The sequence below is a fragment of the Canis lupus genome, chromosome 5 (genome assembly GCF_011100685.1).
Source record: "Canis lupus familiaris isolate Mischka breed German Shepherd chromosome 5, alternate assembly UU_Cfam_GSD_1.0, whole genome shotgun sequence".
Classification (NCBI taxonomy): Eukaryota; Metazoa; Chordata; class Mammalia; order Carnivora; family Canidae; genus Canis; species Canis lupus.
In genome coordinates, this window is record NC_049226.1 from 60,477,424 (window position 1) to 60,498,334 (window position 20,911).

Below are 20,911 nucleotides of genomic sequence, written 5' to 3' on the forward strand. Positions count from 1 at the left end.
CAGAGAGAGAAGCAGGCTCCCTGTGGGGAGCCTGATGCAGGACTCGATCCCAGGACCCCAGGATCACGACCTGAGCCAAAGGCAGATGCTCAACCACTGAGCCACTCAGGTGCCCCTTTCTTTCTTTAAAAAAAAAAAAAAAAAAAAAAGACTTCTTAATTCCAGTTTATTTATAGACAACAAAACAAAAATTCACTTTCTGCTTAGAAGCAACATCGATTCCAGCATGTTTCAAAGAGCACAAGAAAACTTTTAGGTTATGTCTTTGACTACTCAGCCCTTACATTTCCTATGTATTATATTTTTAATCTCTCGTAGCAAATCTGAAGCTAAATTGGGAATATTCTAAGTATTTTCCCACAGGCTTTTGGAGATGCAATAGCATTGTGTGCATTTACGACGAGATAATACCGCGCCTTCCTTTTCCGCAGCCACCAATGCGAGCTGCTCTGGGTCAGAACACATGGGCCGTGTTATTTCTCTGATGTGTAGGGGAGAACGGGGGAGATTTCAGTTTTTAAACACAGTAACTTTCAAAGCTGTTTGATTTGCCTATTGCTTCTCACATGAGGAAAAAGGGAGGTAACAGTGGGCTGGCAGCTGGGCCAGTTTTCATGGGAAATTTGAAAAGAAACCTGGGCATTCTAGAACTACTTTAAATTCGGTGGCTCAAACCATTGACAAGTTTGTTATATTCCCTCCCCACATGCCGTGACTCCCTGTGATATGGCAGGGTCTAGGGGTCTTGCAACCAGGAAACCCAGGCTGCTGAGGGTCTAAGGGGGCTGGTTTTGGGTGCAGAAACTGAGGACACAGCATCCCCTGAATTTGGAAGCAAGGTGCCCTAAAAAAAAGCTGGAGCCCTCAGGGAAGGAGGCTGGGGTTCACTCCTGAGTCTGTTGCTACTCTCTGACTTCCCATGGCCTGCCTGGGTGTTGCACCCAGGCTGGTCCCAAGACTGGGATGCCAGCATCAGGGTTCCCCCGAGAGTAGTAGACTCCCACCCTGTCCTGGCCAACTTTACCATGTGAGCGGCTCATATCTTATGTTCCCTGTGAATGAGGAAGGGGGAATGCTGTCGTGGTGGGGGGCATGCTTGCGGGGCTGACTGCCCAGGTGGAATCCTGACTCCTCGGCTCCTGGGCAGGTCCGGGGTATTCGTATTTAAGATGGGAATATGGGGAAAAGGAAGACACCGACCCACAGAGCTGTTGGAGATGGGTGACATGATGCTTAAGGACCATCAGGCCTGTGGCTGCCCCTGCAGGCCCCCAGCCAGCCTGTGCCAGGTCACACAGGCCAGGACAGATGGGCATCCCAGTCCTCAGCAGGGTACTGCCACACTCCACGGCCTCCTAAGGACATTAGTGATGGCCTGTGGCCCCTTTGTGTGGACCTGGGGATCTTCATCGGGCAGGTACCTTGGCAGGCCCGTGATGGCCGGGACCACAGGGCCCCAGTCAGCCTTGTTTCAACCCATGAAATGAGACAATGTCCATTCCACTCCTCCATCTCTCTGAGGTGGCCCTCCAGGCTCTGCCGTGGTCACCAGCATGGCCCAGCCATGTGCTCTGCCCTGGTGTGGGGACAGCACACAGGGGGAATAGACAGTTGGCTCTTTACCCCCAAGGGAAGGTGAGCCCCAGGCCTTTCCCCAAAGAACCCCTTGCCTTCAGAGTCTCAAAATACACATTGACTGGAGTGGGGGGGCAAGCTCAGGGTTGGATATTGGGAACAGTGGGAGTGCCCATGCCTGGCTAGCATGTCCTGTCCTGGTCATGAGAACTCACACCAAGTTTGTTTTCCAGGAACTTGGGCAAGTCCGGCCTGCGGGTCTCCTGCCTGGGGCTCGGTGAGTGTGGGGGCCCCCTTGGTCCACTGTCACCCAAGGAGGCTGAGGGAGGCATGAGAGGAGGGGGGATTGGGGAGGGGAGTACCAGGGGCCCTGTGCACACACAGCTCCCTGCCTCACACCAGAAAATCAGAGAAGCACCCTGGCCCCGGGTGTGTCTGGAGAGCGTCTTCTCTCCTTACATGACCGAGTCCTCATAAAGGACTTGATTTTCCCCTTTTACCTGTTTCCCTGAATGTGAGCTCTGTTCCCAGAATACACTGTCCCTCCACCTCCATGGTACACTCAATATGCTCCCCACACACCCCTCAACACACACACCGCCCAGCAAGAACGAGGGCACGGCTGTCACATCTTGCCCGCTCTCAGGGAGGTATCCCTCACCCTGCTCCTTGTGGCAGGTCAGCAGACTGCGAGCTGCATCAGCTGGAGCCGCAAGAAGCATTTCAGAGACCTGCAGCCAGCTGCCTGCTCCAAGCGCCCACTGTCCCCAAGGGAGGGAGACTTGCCCCGAAAGCCAGGTGTCCACACATGCTCACCACAGAGCAGGGGGGCATGATGGCCTATGACTGCTCCACAAGCCCTGCAGCCTAGGGACGGAGCACCCTGGGGGAAGCCCAAGCTCCTTGGAGAGGTTCTCTGACTTGAGCCCATGTGTCTCCTTCCAGGAACATGGGTGACCTTCGGAGGCCAGATCACCGATGAGGTAAGACGGGGCTCCCACAGGCCCCAGGTCCCAGTAAAGGCTGGCCACATCAGGCGCGTGGTAAAGTCCACTGCATGAACCAGCGGGCCTGTGCTCACACAGCCACCGCAGCCTCTCTCTTTCTGTTCTTCAAGGGTGCCGTGGCCCTTTGGGGCAGCGGGAAGGGTGAGGTGAGCCATGGTGTTGTCAAGAGAAGCCAAATCTGGTACCCGCACTCCACAGTTGGGTGCCTTGGGGTGTCCATGAGGTCACCTCCTCTGCACACCATCTAAGTCCACCGCTAGCCAGGAAAATCCAGGGAGCACATGTTTTCTTTTTTTTTTTTTTTTAAGATTTTCTTTATTTATTCATGAGAGACACACAGAAAGAAGCAGAGACATAGGCAGAGGGAGAAGCAGGCTCCTTGCGGGGAGCCCGATGTGGGACTCGATCCCAGGACCCCGGAATCGTGACCTGAGCAGACAGACGCTCAATCACTGAGCCACCCAGGTGCCCCTGGAGCCCATGTTTTCCAAATTACACAGCCCAGTGTCTTTCTAAGCTGCTCCAACAGCGTACACCCCCATGGATTTGAAACTTAAGTACGTATCTGCTGAGGTCATTCAGAATGCAGATTCTGCAAATTATGCTGCAAGCTGAAGACTCTGAGTAGCTTTACATCTTACCAAGCCCCGAACCGCACATTTTCCATGGCTGTTGTTCGTCTTGTGCGCTGCAATCGAATGCACTTGCCAGGGCTCCTCTCTTCACACCACGAGGCGGTGCTGCTGTGGTGGCGGGGCTGGTACAACCCCGGGCTAGTGTGCTCCTGGGCAGTGAGTGAATATCTCAGGAGGGGGAGCAGTGGCATTCGCTCAGAGAGCTCTGGACATCTGCATGCCAAGCTGTCCTCACGTCTGCCCTACTTACTCTTGGAAAGGTTGCGTTTAAAAATTAATAAGAGAGTTCATCTGAGACCTTGTTAGCTGTGATTGCTCAGTTAGTTTTCAAAGGAAAAGCTTCGCTTCTGTCAAAATCTAAATGTATTTAATTTGTGTTTTTGTTCCTTTTTCCTTTTATGACAGTAGCTGGTTGTAGAACTACTTGCCCTTGTTCTGAGGTTCTGACTCTGGACTGTCTCAGGGTAAAGCTAGGAGTCCTTAAGTTCAGGGAATTGTTTTGCCTTTAGCTACCAGGTTGGTTGCAAGCACCTAGAATGAAGGTCAGCGCCCCTGAGTCCAGGTGGTTCACCCAAAATAAATAGTGTCTGACTCCCCTGCCTCTTTTTTGCTGGGGAGAAGAATGACTTCATTTCCAAACGGCAGTAGCTCCTTTGTGTGTGATGCCCTTGTGAGAGAGATACAGAAAAGTGCCTGGGTGATAACTGTCCAATTTAGGTGATTTTTTTCACCAATAGATCCATTGCACCCAAAGAGTATTGATTAACAATCCAGTGGTGGCCCTGCTGGCTCTGACCTCTACTGTGTCTCCATCATGTACATGGTGCCATATATGAAGATATTAGGAGTCATTTCCAGATGACACAAGGCAGGGAGGATGGCAGATACAATACATGACAGATTCGAGGTTCCCAAAAGGTCCTGGCAGGTGAAAATGATTGAGCGAAGAAACCAGCAGAATTTTCGTATTAAATCCTACAGTTAGTGTCCAAAAAAATCAATACGTCAAGTATGAGAGGCCCACCTCGCCACGGTTCAGATGAAGAATAGCCACGTTTTATTCTCTAGCTGGCCGCCTGCCCTGTCTGAGCCAGCAGGTTTGGCACTACAAGGAATCAAGGACCATTCCAGACTACAGAGGGACAGGTGTGCTCCCCAAAACTAGGGAGGCCACGGGCCCACTGGGCATTCCAGATGGGTGCGCCATGCAGAAAACTGTGTTCCTTGGTAAGCCCGTGTCCAAAGGAAGATGGTTGGCCTGCCAAGGAGTCCAGAAACAGAGTTCCGTTTATAGAGTTGCCTTTTGTGCACAAGACACTGAGGTGCCACAGGAATATAGAAGTGAGGAATTGGTAGATTTAATGTGGCCAACAGTCATTCCGCGGCAGGACTCCGCGAATGTCAGTGAGCAGTGGCCCCCAGGAGAAATCCAGCCCCCAGCCTCTTGCTCTTCTCTTTTGTTTTTGTTGTTGTTGTTGTTTAAAGATTTTTCTTATTTACTCATGAGAGACACACAGAGAGAGGCAGAGACATAGGCAGGGGGAGAAGCAGGCTTCCCGTGGGGAGCCCGATGCAGGACTCAATCCCAGGACCCTGGGATCACGACCTGAGCCGAAGGCAGACACTCAACCACTGAGCCACCCCAGGTGCCCCTGGGTTTTTTTTTACTTTTAATTAAATATATGAAATATAAAACTTGCTACTTTCACCATTTTCATTGTGGTTAAAATATGCATAATATAAAATTTGCCACATTAACCATTTTTAAGTGTACAGTCCCATGGCATTAAGTACATTCTCTTTGCTGTGTGACCATCACCACTGTCTATCTCCAAACATTTTCATCACCCCAAACAAGATTCTGTGACCATGAGGGAATAACTCCCCAGCCCCCTGGTAACATCTGTTCTACTGTTTGTCTATGCATTCCACAAACCATTTTTTTTTATAAATAAACTTTTATTGGCAGGCAGCCACGCCCATTCATTTACATACTGTCTGTAGCTGCTTTCACATTACAAGTTGCCAAGGGACCATCTGGCCCGCAAAAACTAATGTGTGTGCTCCCTGTTGGGGCCACAGCAGGTGTCTGCAAACGCCTGTGGGGCTGTGGCCCTGGGGAGGGTGTCCTTGGGGGCCGGGCAGAGCAGAGCCAGCCCACAGAGGAAGCAGACAGTGCTAGCAAACCTCTGATCACATGGCCAACTGTTGGAACTGCCCTGGTCAGAGTCAGGTCTCCAGCCTCTAGTCCAGTACACTTTCTGTGACCTCACATGGCTGCTCAAGTAAAGAACTCCCCCCCAGAGCAGATATTAGATTAATAGATTAGATTAAATATCTAATAAGGGTAGAGGCTACAGATGTTACATTTATTACGGCACCCAGCCCCCTATCAACCCAGGGAGGTAAATGTTATTACCCCACTTGGAGGAAGCAGAGCCCCAGAGGTGGAGCAGGTGCCCAGGGTCTACCTGGAGAATCATACCAGAGAATGGCAGCGGGGCTCTTGCCTCAGAGCCCACCATGGCCAGCTCCCAACTCCAGGGGGGTGGGATGGATTCCCTTGCCCCCCAAGAAGGAAGGGCAGGGAGGAGGCCCACATGTCTCCCAAAATTAATCCTGCCTTTGGTTTTGGGAACACTGATGTTGGAAATATCCAAACAGTCACAAAATAGAGGCTCCCCCACAAAGTAGGGCTCACCCACAGAGCACAAGTCTTTAGGCGTCATGTTTTAAAGAACACGGGGACAGGTCCAGGAGCGAGCGTGTGGGAAACAGCGCCGACAGCGGTCTGTGTGTTAGAACTACAGTCTGGAGCAGGGAAGAAGCATATATTCATATAGAAAAACCTGGAAGAAGAGGCGCCTGGGGGCTCAGTCAGTTAAGTGTCCAACTCCTGATATCGGCTCAGGTCAGGAGATCAGAACTTGCATCAGGCTCCATGCTCAGTGGGGAGTCTGCCTAAGATTCTGTCTCCGCCTCCTTCTGCCTCTCCTCCCCTCCCCACTCATGCACGCACACACCCTCACTCCCCCCACCTCTAAAATAAATAAATCTTTAAGGAAAAACCTGGAAAATGTTTTTTTAAAATAGGGAAAAACCTGGGAGACCAATTATGCCAAAATCCTAGCAAAGAAAAAAATATAAAGCACAGCCCTGAGAATTCCCACCCCTCACTTTCTCAGACCCTGTGTACGTCTTTCTGCTAGGCAACAGGGGAAATGGGGTGGGTGCCTCTGTGTCAGCGCCTGTGATCTTCCCCACTTGCAGGCCTTGCAGGGTTGGCCATGGCTGCCGAGGTAGCCACGAGGGAGGCCTCCCTGGGGCAGGAAGGGAGGAGGTGGGGAGGCTAGTCTGGAGGCCACCAGAGCCAGCCAAGGACAGTGTCCACTCAGCTCACACCTGCTGAGTATCAGATCCCTGCCATAGGCTGCTGTCTTTCTGGAGAGGGGGACAGACAGTAAGCACATCTTATCTCCAAGGGCTAGACATGTCCTGTGGCTGCATTAGAAAACCACCACCATTTATGTGGTTTTAGAACTAGATAAATTTCTTTCCTCATGGCTCTGGAGGCCAGAAGTCTAAAATCATGATCACAGAGCCGAAATCAGGGCATCAGCAGGGTCACACTCACCGTGGCGCCTCTGGGGAGTAGAGTGGGACTCTCCCGCACCTCCTCTAGCTTCTGGTGGCCACTTCACTCATGTCTGCCTCTGTGGTCACATTCTTGCTCCTGTTAGACCTCCCTCTGCTCCCTCCTGTGAGGATACCTATGGCACCATGCAGGGCCCACCTGATAATCCAGGATCAGCTCCTATCTCAAGACCTTTTTTTTTTTCTTTTTTAAGATTTTTATTTATTCATGAGAGACACAGAGAGAGGCAGAGACACAGGCAGAGGGAGAAGCAGGCTCCATGCAGGGACCCCGATGTGGGACTCGATCCCGGATCCTGGGATCATGCCCTCAGTTGAAAGGCAGACGCTCAACCGCTGAGCCACTCAGGTGTCCCCTATCTCAAGACCTTTGATGTCATCATGTTATGAAGAACCTTCTTCTCCCCAAGGGACCGTTATTTAATCAAACACAGAACAAGAGCACAGAGAAAGGTGGGCTGGGATGTGGGCTCACATTTTATGCTTTTAATCAGGGAAAGTGGAAGCAAGAGTGAGCCATGTGATGATTCAGAGGGAGAGCATTCCAGGCCAAGGGAATGGGGCTGGACCTAGCCTCCAGGAGGCCACAGGAGGTGCCCCAGGTTGTGATATGTCAGAAGTGAGGGAGCAGATCTCTGTGGGGACTCTGGCTCTGACAGTCTGTGACAGAAGCCACAGAGGAAATTTGACCTGACTTCACTCAGAAGGCTCACTCTGGCTGTTCCACTGAGAGAGCCAGTCTCCCAAGGACAGGGGATGCTTCTCAAACTGTAAAGTATGCATGAGTCCCCTGGAAATCCAGTTAAAATGTAGGTTCTGATGCACAAGGCCAGGAGCAGAACCCGGGATTCCACATGTCTGATGCTGATGGTCTATGGACCACACTTTGCCCCACTTTGTAGGGCACTGGGGGCAAGGACAGAAGCAGAGAGAGTTAGGGGCTACCACAAAAACCCAGCTGAGGGCATTCTGTCTGGGACCAGGTAGAGGCAGGCAGGAGGGTCCGATTCTGAATCAGCTTCAAGGAGGAACTAGCAGAACTGGCTGAAGGTACTGATGCCACAGTAAGAGAAAGATAAGTAAAGGAGGATGCCCCGGTGTTGGACCTGAGCATGGGACGGGTGAGACCCGGCACACGGCCCACCCCCACGCACACCAGCCTCTCCCTGCAACAACCCCCCCACCCCATGCTTCCCCTTCCTGCCTGACAAACTCCTAACCACCCTTCAAACCCAGCCCTGGAAATGCTCACACACATCACAACATGGATAAACCCTAACGGCATTGTGTTAAATTCATCAAGTCAGCCAGTCACAGAAAGACAAATACTGTAGGACTCCATTCGTATGTAGTAACTAGGGGAATCAGAATTCTGGAAACGGAGAACAGATGGGTGGGCGCCAGGAGCTGGGGGAGGGAGGAATGGAAAGTTGGTGTTTGATGGGGACTGAATTTCTGTTTGGAAAGATGTAGAAGCTCTGGAAACAGGTGCTGGTGATGGCCACACAACAATGTGAATGTACTTAATGCCACAGCATCCTATGCCTAAAGTGGGCAATTTTATGTTACCCGTATTTTACCACAATTTTAAAATTATTTTAAATAATTTTTTTAAAAGAATAAAGATGATCTTTCCATAAATCAATACGGGTCGATTTCTAAGCTCAGAAGAATACCTGTAGCGTGCTGTTCTCCAGATAAGCAAGATAGGAGTATAAGAAGAAATACAGGGACTGAAACATGAAAATAAAAGCCCTGATTCTGAGTCACCCAATCAGAACCCTCTCCAGAGGCAGCAGGCCCCCCTACATTGTCTGTATAATCTGGCTGGGGCCCAGCACGAGGTGCCCTTCTGGGTAGAGCTTGGGCAGCTTGGCAGGACTCATCCCTGAAAAGTCAGGTTGAAGACAGAGGTGAGCCAGTGAAGGAGCTTAGTGTATACCTGGAGCATTGGAGAGGAAGAAAGGAGCCCCAGGAGGAAGAGAGACGCATGGGAGGAGGAAGAGGCCCCCCGGGAGGGTGCATGGATGCATCTGACACATGATTACACTTGAGCTCCAGTGGAGCCAATCAGCCCTGCAGGTGGATCCAGAAAATCCTCCACCAATGGCCTTTCCACCCACCCTGGGCTTTCTGACTCAAGTGACAGCCATTAACAAATGGGGGTTCACTTTGGCCTGCTCAGTATCAGAAATCTTTGGGGTTCATTGCCAACATTTGAAAATTAGGAGATTTTTACTGCCCCCAGATACCCTGGATCTCTGGCTTCTCTCGAAAAATCAAAAGAGGGATGCTGGGGTGGCTCAGCTGGTTAAGGGTTTGCCTTTAGCTCAGGTCACGATCTCAGGGTTCTGGGATCAAGCCCCATGTCGGGACTCCCTGCTCAGTGAAAGGGTGGGGTCTGTTTCTCCCCCTCCCTCGGGCCCCCCACCCCATGCTCTCTCACTCACTCTCTCTCTCAAATATATAAATCCTTAAAAAAGAAAATTCAAAAGATGTAGCCTTCCCACAGGCAATGATTGAGTGTTGGTTCCCCACCCCAGTGGACCCCACTGGCCACCAGCCTCATTCTCCATGTCTGCCTGGCCCATGGGGCTTCTGAGTTTGGTATTGAGAGAATCTCCAGGAAGCCGAACATAGCTGGCTTTTCGTCCCACAGTGCTTGAGGGTTGTTAACTATTACTCACCCCACCCTGGGTAGCTGGGGAGGGAGGCTTGGCACTCTGAGCTGAGCTTTGAGAAGTGAAGGGCGGAGGAGTTTGCATGTGACTCTTAAAGGGACACCTGCACAGTCCAGAGGACCAGCATTGTCTGCTGCATTTTGGAGAGGTCATTAATTACAGGGGGACTTCCCCAGCTCCTTGATCCTCACCCCCGCTACCAGAGGGTCATTGCTGGTGGAGCGCAAGCTCACCCTTAGAGCAGCCTAAGGAGCAAAATCTGGTCAAAGGCGTGTGCAGATTGGGCACCATTCATCAACTCCTGCCTGCCAGGCAGTGGAGGAGCGCCAGCCGGCCGGAGTGCTAGCTGAGGATGGCAGTTTCTCCATCTGCAAACAATAATCGTATCCTCCTCGGGTGGCTGCTGGGAAGGATCTGGGGGGGGCCTACAGCCACAGCACACATTCCAGCCATAGCTTTAAAAAACTATTCATTCTGCCAAGATCTGTCACACTCCTCTTGGGGGCTTGTTCCAACCCAGTATAGGTGCTAAGCTTTGTGATGACCCAACAGATGGGGTCCCTGCTCGCATGAAACGCACAGCCCACTTTGTTTTCTTTCCTCCCTGTGGGTATGCTCCTGAGAGCAGCTCCATGCCTGTCCTGTGGCAGAGAGGATAAGGGGAGCCTCGGGGTGCTTGGGATTATGCCCTGGAGCCTCCAGGCACCACCCCCCCTGGCCTGGCAGGACCGTGCTGCCAGCAAGCAGCTCTGGTTTTCTCATTTCAGATGGCAGAGCAACTAATGACCTTGGCCTATGACAATGGCATCAACCTCTTCGATACTGCAGAAGTCTACGCGGCGGGCAAGTACGTGTCTTTTCTCACGGGGAGGATGCAGTGCAGGCCACGGCTTCCCTGGGAAGAGCCAGAGCTGCTAGTCCTCCCATCCTGGGTCCCAGGTGTCCACAAATGTGCCTCCCACTCTGCCTGCTTTTTCAGATTCTAAATGGCTTTAGAAGGTGCTGTTTTTATGAGGCCAAAATTGCAGAACACTTGGACACCGGCCACTTGCTAAACTCCCCGTGTGTCCACGATGACCACAGTCCCTCTGGTGCCAAAGATGCTGTGCTGGGCCAAAGCCTGATCAAGCTGTGGTCCCAGGCTCTCCTGGACCAGCCCCACACGTCTGACAGTCTCATGTCCTCACGGTGCAGTGAGGGCTGCAGGGAACGCAGGGCCTCTCGAGCTGCGGAGAGCAGAGTCTGGCCAGCCGAGCGCTGTAGGAAGCACTTCCCATCTTGGCAGTGAACTTCCCTACTCAATTATGTAAAAGCCCTCTTCAGCCAAGGCTGCTGGCTTCAATTTTAAAGACTAGCTGTAATCAAATCATCCACTCTCCTGCATCGGGTTTCCAAAAGTCAGCTTTTGTTTGTGAAGTCATCTGCTGGCTCTCTGTTTGTCCTCCCTCCGGCCCCCCTGCCTGGGGCGAGCCAAGTTCCTATCAGCTGGGTTGGCTGCAGCCTGGCTGGCAGGGGCACGTGGCCAAAGGGCCAGCATCTGCCTGGAAGCCTCTGGGTCATTACCTGAGGCCCAGAGCACTGAGGATCGGGAGCCCAGCTGGGTCTTTTCTCAAGTCCCAACTCAGGATTTGAGGACCTGACAGCCCTGGGGGCCTCCTTGGGATCCCCAAATCTTCTCCAGCGCCTTTTGGCAGCCCTTCGCCCCTCCTGATGTACAGCTCCCTCCCTAGCCCTCCATATTGGCAGCTTCTTCCCATCAAAGTGAAATGCTTTCCAGACAGATGAACTAAAGCCAGAGGGTCAGAGGTAGAAAAGCCCAATGCAAATGCCAGGCTCAGGCCAGCCCCTCACTGGCCTCAGCAGCCCAGCCCATTCCCTGGCCCTGCTTGTGCCTCAGTTTTGCTGCCCATTTGAGAGCGTGCAGGAGGCAGCTCCAGACCATCCCCTCTGGCTCCAGACATACGGGCCCCGCACACTCTGCTCCATAGCAGCCATAGCCTCGCCATCCCTGTCTTCACTTCCCCCTGGTTAGCTAGATACCAGCGCTGGCATATCAAGGCAAGCACACCGGGTACTAGGCAGCCTTGGAGCCTCATGGAGGCCCCTTACCAGCAGCCAAGGACTCAGGGAGTGGCTCCCTGTGGGTCATTGCCCCTGGAGCCCCCTGCCTTCATCCTGCCCTCCGCTCCTCCACCGGCCTCTGTGGCTCCGTCTCAGTCCAGCCCAGAGCTGGACATGCCTGCTCACCCCCCATCCATGGCTCGGTGCCAGCAGTAACCCCCAGGGGAAGCCAGGCACCATGTACCAAGGGACAGGCAGGGAGCAGCTCTGGTCCGGGGGCTGCCTGGCAGCTCCAGTGGCCAGTGGGCCAGGCTCTGTGCCTCTTGCTATCCAGAGCACCAAGTGCATATTTTGCTGAGTCCTCTGCTGCTTATGCTGATGCTAATCTGGGCACTTAGCAGAGAGCTGCAGGATTTCTGTGCACCCCACCACCACCCCCCTCGGCAGATGTCAGGCTTAGCAAATTCAGGGCCACAGGAATTCATAGCCTCAAGCAACAGGCTTTGGGTAGCTGATTGTAGCTTCTATCACCCCAGGACCCCTGCTTGCTTTTCTCCCTTCCTCCTTGTCCCGATCTTTTGTCCCATAAATGAAGGACCAAGGCAATAAAAGGAGGAGGCCCAGGGCTGAGTGAATTTCTGTACATCTTGACCATAAATGAAGAGCATTCAGAATGTATGCTGAACAGCTTGCAAATTAGAGCCCATTATTTCTGAGTGGATGACTCAGGCGCTTTTATAATTGGAATGTAGCACTGGGTATGGATCATTCGCCGTCTGTTGTTTTTGCTCAGAAACATTTTGCTACAAGCAGAAAGTTCTTAAAAGTTAATCCAGTGCTGCGGTGCCAAGCAAGGCGGGAGCAGCCCACCCATGACCCCGGCTAGCCCGAGTTTGGTGCAGGGCCAGAGTGACTCCAAAAAGAACAGAGAGCAGTCAGCATGGCATCTGTCTCTCTATTGTTCAAGAGCAAGAAACAAGAGACACGCATGTACCCACACACATACATGCACACACACACCCGTGCACTCTGCTGGAAATCCAGCCCCTGGCCCTGCATACATGTTGATTGTCTCTGAAAAGAGAGGATGCACTTGATGAATAACTTAGCTTTCAAAAAATACACCTCTATGGAAACGTCGCCCACATAACATGGGAAATGGGGTGGTGCTGGCCTCGCCAAACAGGACATCGGCTCCTTCCGTCTCTGTGAGAGCAGGAGCCACTTCTGCTAAGACAGGCGCCCACAGGGTCACCTCCTTCAGCCACCTGCATGGGGAATGATGGCTGCTGGTGGGCTCTCTCCTCTTTCTGGAATGAGCTGCCCGAGCCAAGATGAGCATTGTTAACAGCCCAGTGCTCTGGCCCCAGTGGCATTTTCACAGAGGGAACCAAGTGGCAGATTGTCATGGCAGGGCGAGGTTTAATGTCTCTGTCACGCTGTAATGAAATCCCTGTGTGTCGGTCTTTCTTGCAGGGCCGAAGTGGTGTTAGGGAACATCATCAAGAAGAAGGGATGGAGGTAATTACCATGTTCTCTCTGGGTCGGCGTCCAGGGTGCACGCAGGGAAAAGCCTGCAGAAGGCCAGCCGGAGGGTCAGAGGCACCGCCAGGGGCAGGCGTCCTCTGGGTTCTGGGCACATGCTGGTGTGGGTCCTGTTGCTGTTCCTGCCTGCTTAGAAGTGGAGCTTGCTCTTTGGCCCTCAGGCAGCTGGCCAGCCCTTCTATAGCCTGGAAGCCTCAGACTTTTTCTCACCGGCAAGGGGAAGAATATTCTAGAATGGAGGCAGCTCCATGCTCCCTCCAGGGAGACGAAGTATTCACACTGTGCGGGGCTGTGCAGAGGTGGGAAGCTTCTGCTGATTCACCAAGTGGGGTGCAAAACTCAGCTCTCCAAGACAAGAGGCATCTCTGCTGGAGAGGGAAGTCAAGTGGAGGTCCTTGTGGGGCTCCCCCTACATCGCGCTCTGCCTGCTTCGCCCTGACATCCACCTCTGGTCCTGCAGGGATTCGGAGGGCCAGGGTCCTGGGTTGCAGCCTGACTTGCGTTAGGCCAAAACAATCTGGATGTGAAGACTTCCCAGGTGGCCTGGTTGTAAAGCTGGGTGTAGAGCCACTGAGGAGAGGGACAGTCCTTCTCTGGGCTTGGAATCCACCCATCCTCACGGTCCCTGCCTGTCAAGGGACCACTGTTGACTCCCTGGTAGGTTGAGGGCCTGAGTCTATAGAACACTTGCCGGGCTCAGGGCTGGGCATCACGCTCACCAGGGAGTGGCAGCCATTGGTCAAGACAATGGTCTTCACCATAGCCACCCACCAAGTCTCCCCCTGCCCCCAAGCAGCTCAGAAGCCTGAGGCCCCTTGTCACACAGGGTTCCCACCCTCCTTGGGACAGACCGGGCCAGGCGCTTGACTACACTTTGGGACCCCTTGGGGCTCACATGTCTTTATTTTCAGAGGAAGCATTGTTAAAGCTGGGCCCATCCACCCCTGCCCAGAAAGTGCCACTCAGAGGCCCCTGAGGCCACTGGGCACAGATGACTGACACCTCTCTTCTGATCCCAACAAAGTTGTTTGTTTCTCCTCGGCTCTAGTTCATCATAAAACAAACTCCCCCTCACTCTGTAATTCAAGGAAATTGCACATATTACTGAGGGCCCTGATTATGTCATAGAAGAATACAGGGGGAGGTACATATTAAGTCACCCCCCGGGACATGAAGCTCCTGGGGTACACAGCTTCTGGCTCTGAGGAGCCGTTTCCTGAGCGCCACCACCCCTCCATGGGAGGAAGGCACTCCCACAGAGGACATTCTCCATCAGATGTGGAGGGGCCACCATCACCCCACCATCCCGCCAGCACCAGACAGGCGGCAGTGCTTGCCTCTCCTGGGTTTGCAGCAGGAGACCTGAATCCATTCCTCTCCCTGTGGGGTCTCCATCACCCAAACCCCAACTCCCTCACACCCAGGATCCTGCCTCACCCAACTGTCCCTCCCTCAGGGCCACCCAGCTCTCCCAGGGCTAAAAGCCTGTAGGACTGCTGGGCCCCCTCGCCTCTTTCCATCCTCACTGAAGCTCCTCCATGTGCTGCAGCCCTGACTCTCGACCTCCCAGGAGCGTCCTCCTGCACCTGCTTCCTCCCTGACAAAACCCACGGGAGCAGGGACAGCGGCTTCCATTCCCCAGGCCAAGTCTACATAATATCTCCTGCCCTGGGCTCCAGTACACTAGACCTCATCGTCTCCCAGCCCCCACTGCCTGACTTGGGGTGACACAGTGAGTTGGTCACATCTGTGGCTTGTCTCCTGACTCTATGGGGAACCCCAGGACCCTGGACTTGCACACCACCAACATGGAACAATCGAGAAGTACCCATTTCACATCCCCATGCTCCCAAATGGGAAGGGATTCAGGACCCTCTGTGAAAGCTGAAGACCAGTGCCCCTCCAAGCCACGTCCAGTCACACCCCTTCTCTTCTGTTCTGCAGACGGTCCAGCCTGGTCATCACCACCAAGATCTTCTGGGGAGGAAAGTAAGTGCACTGGCAGGCGATGCTCCCCGGCGGGGCCAGGTCCAGAAGCCGAAACCCCTGATTCGGGAGGCTCCTGGAGGGGGGCTGGGGGAGTTGTGTGCAGCCATCTGCCCTGGCTGGTGCCCATCCCTGTTGACATCACGTTCCAGAAAAGCAGCTTTGGCTGAGTGTCCTTTTACTCAAACTTTGGTTGATTTTTATTTTTACTTCAGTGGATCTGTGATTTTTTTCTGATTACAAAGGTAACATTCTAGAAATTCTAGAAAACACAGGAAATTCATGAACTGTCTACAGCACTCCACCCTCCCTGGCCATCCCTGCCAGTTTCTAGGGGTCCAGCCCCACATTCTCTCCAAGGCTGGAAAAACCAGCTTCATAGGAATTGTAAATACAATTCGTTCTTAATTAAAAAAAAAAAAATCCAAGGGAAACAGAAGAACAAACTGAAATGCAGACCCCACCACCACCACCACCCTCCTCCCCCAGGACAGCCAGGCAGCAGCGACCCTCCTCCCAGCCTGCATGAGCATATCCCCATAGCCTTGTGGTTTATCCCAATTGGAATCAGACTGCACGTGACATGCACTGACCTATTTTTTTTTTTTTTTTTTTTTGCCTAACATCGAATCATAAACATTTTCCCCCAAAACCGCTTACAACATCACACACACTGTCATCCTGTTTTTCAGAGCGGAGACCGAGAGGGGCCTTTCCAGGAAGCACATAATAGAAGGTGAGGGGGGCGCTTTGGCCCCACATGGCCCCCCAAACCCACAGCATCCTCCTGCAGATGCACAAGTGAAGAAGGCCAAGGTCTCCCACCCCACCGCCGACGCACGTGGGGCCTAAGCCTACAGACACCCATGCTCTGGTCCCACCCTCTCCCTCCACCCAGGCTCCGAGGCATGAGAGCAGGGCCCCTGGCACCCTCAGATGGGCAGCGTTGTCTCGGGGAAGACAGGACAGGCCTGGGCTGCAACCCTGTGCCGAATGGTGATCCTGAGAGGGGACATATCACCTCCCCAAGCCCCTGTGGCCACATCTGTAAAATGGGTGTGGGAAGAGTGTCCACCTCAGGAGCTTTGGGGAACGGGGAAGAACCCCGGGGTGGAGGATGCATGTCAGACACAGCGGGGGGGATCCTCACACAGGAATGGAGAGAGAGGAGGGAGGTCGAGTAGGTGGTCTGGTTTATCCCACTATTGCATTGTCTTCCTGCTTTTTCCACCTTTGCTCATTGTCATCAAGGTAATACAATCGCTCCTCTCTATTTTTTTTTAAGATTTTATTTATTCATGAGAGACACACAGAGAGAGGCAAAGACAGAGGGAGAAGCAGGCTCCCTGTGGGGAGCCCGATGTGGGACTCGATCCCAGAACCCGGGATCACCCCCTGAGCCAAAGAGAGACGCTCAACTGCTGAGCCACCCAGGTGCCCCTACACTCGCTCCTTTAAAAATCCAATGAGAAAGGGGCTCTGGTCCCCAGATGCCCACACCGGGCCCCAGCCCTTGGCTCAGCAACTCTACTCTGACCCATTGCTGCGTGACTTGTGCCTTTGGCGCAGGGACGTGGATGCAGCCCCCCATCACCTCAGGGCCACCAGGGGGCCTAGGAAGTCACAAGTCACCCCTCCATTCAGTCACAGAGCATTGGGCCTAGAGAACCGACCACCACCCACTTGGGGGTGCCCACGTCAGTCCTCCCTTCCCCTCGGGTGGCCTGTGCCCGCATGTGTCCCACACCGCCCCACAGCTCCCGGCACCACGGGCCTCGTGTCTCTCTCTCCTCTTGCTCCCTGAGCCCCCTGTGCCCGGGAAGGTCTGTGAAGATGCTGACGGCCCCTTCTGACTCCTCCCCGCAGGTCTCAAGGCCTCCCTGGAGCGGCTGCAGCTGGAGTACGTGGACGTGGTGTTTGCCAACCGCCCGGACCCCAACACGCCCATGGAAGGTAGGTTGTCTCTGGCTGCTGCCACCACCGGGACCCCGCGGGGACACCCCGGGCCACAGGGCACCGGCGGGTGGTAGGGGCGGGGGTGGGGGCGGGCTCTGAGGGCCCGCAGCACCCGCAGGTGCGCCCCGACACCTCCAGGCTGACCGCCCCCCACCGCTGCCCGGTTCCACGCCTGCCCTCCTGGGTTTAGAACTGTGTGGAATGTTCTCCCCTCTCAGCTGTTAGTATTTTGTAGCTACATGAAGTCACAATACGATGGCTCTTTGCAACTGCTGTGTTCCTTCCAATCACATTCCCGCCCTGCGTTCTGAGGGGAGGTTTCAGGGGCCTTTTGCTCTGGGGGATAAACGGTTACTTAGAGGAGAAAAAACAACGCGTGGGGCTTTGGAAAGCAGTTTTGGTTTCTTTGGCGCTTATTTATTCTCCTCTTCCCTGCGATCTCTGCCCCCACCCCCACCCCCCTCTCCAACTTCCCGCTCCAGACTTCTCATTTGTGCTTTGCTGCTTCAGGGATTTGGAAAATTAAGTTGTGCTCAAGTTATTTTTTTCTTCATTTGTCTATATATATGTGTATATATATATGCATATACATATATATATACACCGTGCACACATGTGTGTATATATATGTGTATGCGGTGTGTGTGGTTGGATTGGTGTTTTTTGTTGTTTTTGGTTTTTTGGGGTTTTTTTAACCGAACAAGTATTCTGTGAAGGAGATTTGTGCCTCAACCCCCATGCCCTGTGTCATACCGTGCCTCTCCGTGTTCCCACAGCTATAAACACTGGTCTCTTTAAATCTTTCTTTATCACCAGGGGACCCATTTAGTTCCTCCAAGTCAAGGACATTCATCATAGAAGGTACACAGTACCCTTAGCCCGACAATTGACTTCTGTGTCCAAGCTGCATTTTATGAGATGGTGGTTTTATTTACACCACTCTCTTTCCCCCAAGACAAACTTCTCCATAAAATGCATAAAGGAAAAATAAGTGCCCTATGAGAACATATTGCAAGTGAAGGAAAAAGCCAAGCGGTGTGGAGCCCCCACCCGCGCCCCCCTGCCTGGCCCGTGCTGTCATTTCATCCTTCCCCCACCCTGACCCCCACCCCCTGTGCATGACCCACGCCCCCCTCCCCTGCCTGGCACTGCGGTGGTTATCCTCGGGGCCGGCTGTCTGTCTGCCAGGGCTCCTCTTGATCTGCGGATGCTGCCATCAGCGCCTGAAACCTTGACCCTGGATGGTCTGGGAGAGGGTTGGGGAGATCAGGGACCCCAGAACACGTGGCTTCCAACAAGTCTTAGCTTGATAGGTCACATTTGCTAAGCTCCTGCCTCAGGCAGAAGCAACACACATGGGTGGGCAAGCTGCCCACTCACAGCATGCTGGCTCTACCGTGAACATCAGGGCTGTGTGTGGGGTGCTCATGTTCCCTGGACAGGACTGGCCACCTGCCACTCTCATTCCGTGCTGTGCAGCCTCGGCTCTGCCCACCCCTAAGCTAAGGGCCTCCCCAGGACCCCACACCCAGGCCAGGCCATGGCCTCCCTGGGAGCTAGGCTGTGACCCACAATGGAAGGGCTCCTGTCTGCCAACTGGCACTGCCACCTGACCCCTCCCATGTATTATTTGTGACCAGGGGATAGGTACTGTGGGTTCTGGCAGCAGCTATAAGGATTTGGTCCTGCTTCTGTTCCACAGCATTAAATATTGAGGTGGAGGACAGTTTCCCTAATTATCCCTGTGTCTAGGGCCACTGACATGGGCTAGGGCAGAAGCACAGAGTGCTGTGTGTGGGCTGCACACCCAGCCAGCCACTGCCTAGAACCCCTTCTCTCTCAGGCCAGCTGCAGGCTCTTGTGAGCTCGTGCCCCGGTGGCCTTGCCTCCCTGCATGGAAGGGGCAGTGTAGTGCATCATGTCCTGGCCCTCATTTCCCCGGTGAGGAGAGGCAGCCAGGCTGGCGAACGGGGGTGTCCTCCACTTCCCTCTCTGGCATGTGGGCCTAAGCCTTGGCTGAAAAGAATCAGTGGTTATGCTGCATGGTCACGGGGGGTGGGGGTAGGGGGCTGAGAGTGTTTCTAAAGAACGTGATGAGGACAGCTGGCCAGAAGCCTGAGCTTGGGCTTGGGTGTGGGGAGATCTTTTCCTGGGACCCTCGACCCTTCCCACAGGGGTGGTTCTCCTTCGCATTGAGTGGTGTTGGCAGTCCAACCTGGCCAGAGGTCAGGACCGGGGTTCCAGCTTCCCCGCCAGCCCCCCTCCCGAGGATGGGCACAAAGGAGCCTAGTCCCTGATCTTGGAAGGAAGGAGAGGGCAGGATTGGCCTGCAGGCCTGGAAGCCCAGGCATGGTTTTGCAGGGGTCCTAGGCGAACCCACTGAAAGAGGGGACCTTGGCTCAGAGAACCTAGGAGGGGTGACCCCCCAAAAAACAGAGGTGCTGCCCTCTGTGGGAGAAAGTGCTGGAGGGCCTGTGCCTTCCTAGGGGAAGCTTTGGGAACAAGGCCTGCCTTCTCCTTTCTTCCTCTCCCACCCCCTGCCAGTCTTCCAGGACCCTAGCCCCCCACCCCATCTCAGCAGCAGATGAGGAGCAAGCCACCTGGGAATAGATGGGACTTCCAGGGGTCAAGGTTGCTGCTTCGTTTTTAGAGACACCTGTTCTTCGGCCCTACTTCCTGCCCTGGCTTTGGCAGTGGGACTTGCAAGCACTGTATGGGATCAGGGAGGCATCTGAGGGGGTAGCCCTTCTCCCCACAAAGCTAAGAGACGTTTGAGATTTTTAAATTTGAGGCCAAGTCTGTTTTCAAAAACCACAACATCCCCGTGGACTGAAGCAGCCTGGCATGGGAGCAGGAAGACTGTGACTGGCGGATTTTTATTTCTCCAAAATTTTTTTGAGTCCTGGGAAGAATTTGTGATGCAGCCGGGGTGAGGGTCCCCTGCCTGCCACTGGGTTGGTTTGAGAATCCAGGGCAGATACAACAAACAGGGCTTTCTGTGTCTACTTCTGGCTCTTGGAGGATGCGAGGTGAGCGCCATGCTATACCCCCTGCCTCTGGGAGCATCCAGGGTACCCCCACCAGCCCTTTATCCTGGAAGATGCCCTATGACCGCTCTGTTCAATGCTCTAGATCGATGCAGGAAACTAAAACAGGCAACAACTTGTGTTTACACAGTTGCCTTTTCCCAATCTGATTCTTCCCCAAACTAGAGAGTCCACCCCATTTAAGAGTCTAAAACCACGTTCTCTGATCTCACCTTTTTCCCCCCTCCTTTCTCCAATCTGCCATAGAAAGGCCGCAGTCCATCTAGTACCCATTTTTCAAAGATCCCATAGGACTTGTTACTCTTTGGGAAAGTTATTTTCAAGACCAGCTTCTTGGCTCGTGGTTCACTTTTTCCTGTGGTCCCTGACAGCCCTTGCCACACCCGACTTTGGAGAGGAAGTACACTGCTTGCAAGACATCTTCGCAGCTCCCCCCTCCTCCCGGTGCCCCACCTGTATTTGCAGAATATCCCCAGGTTGGGCCCCAGGCCCCTCAGTCACCACACCCCCGACCTGCAGTTTCTGCTTCTCTCCTGACAGAGACCGTGCGCGCCATGACCCACGTCATTAACCAGGGGATGGCCATGTACTGGGGCACGTCGCGCTGGAGCTCCATGGAGATCATGGTAGGGTGACCTCACTGAGTATGTGTGTCCTGGGGCGTAGTCTCCCTAAACCCTTCTAGGAATGAACACCTGGACTCTGGCAGATTCGGTGCCCCTGGCCCCAGTGGCACAGATAACTAGGTACTAAGTGAGGGACAA

General features: G+C 53.7%; 1 protein-coding gene across 11 annotated transcripts in view; it reads left to right on the forward strand.

Moving 5' to 3' along the window:
• KCNAB2 (potassium voltage-gated channel subfamily A regulatory beta subunit 2) overlaps positions 1 to 20,911 on the forward strand; it is an 85,354-nt gene that overhangs the window by 56,616 nt on the left and 7,827 nt on the right. For 8 of the 11 annotated variants that reach the window (XM_038537772.1, XM_038537768.1, XM_038537776.1 and 5 more), the window contains 9 exons: positions 1,809 to 1,852; positions 2,521 to 2,558; positions 10,320 to 10,399; positions 13,090 to 13,134; positions 15,103 to 15,147; positions 15,837 to 15,880; positions 17,011 to 17,097; positions 17,917 to 17,961; positions 20,688 to 20,773. In XM_038537772.1, coding sequence (XP_038393700.1) covers positions 1,809 to 1,852; positions 2,521 to 2,558; positions 10,320 to 10,399; positions 13,090 to 13,134; positions 15,103 to 15,147; positions 15,837 to 15,880; positions 17,011 to 17,097; positions 17,917 to 17,961; positions 20,688 to 20,773 — 514 coding nt within the window. The remainder of the gene's footprint in view (positions 1 to 1,808; positions 1,853 to 2,520; positions 2,559 to 10,319; positions 10,400 to 13,089; positions 13,135 to 15,102; positions 15,148 to 15,836; positions 15,881 to 17,010; positions 17,098 to 17,916; positions 17,962 to 20,687; positions 20,774 to 20,911) is intronic. The other 3 variants (XM_038537777.1, XM_038537778.1, XM_038537779.1) reach the window with 1 other exon arrangement.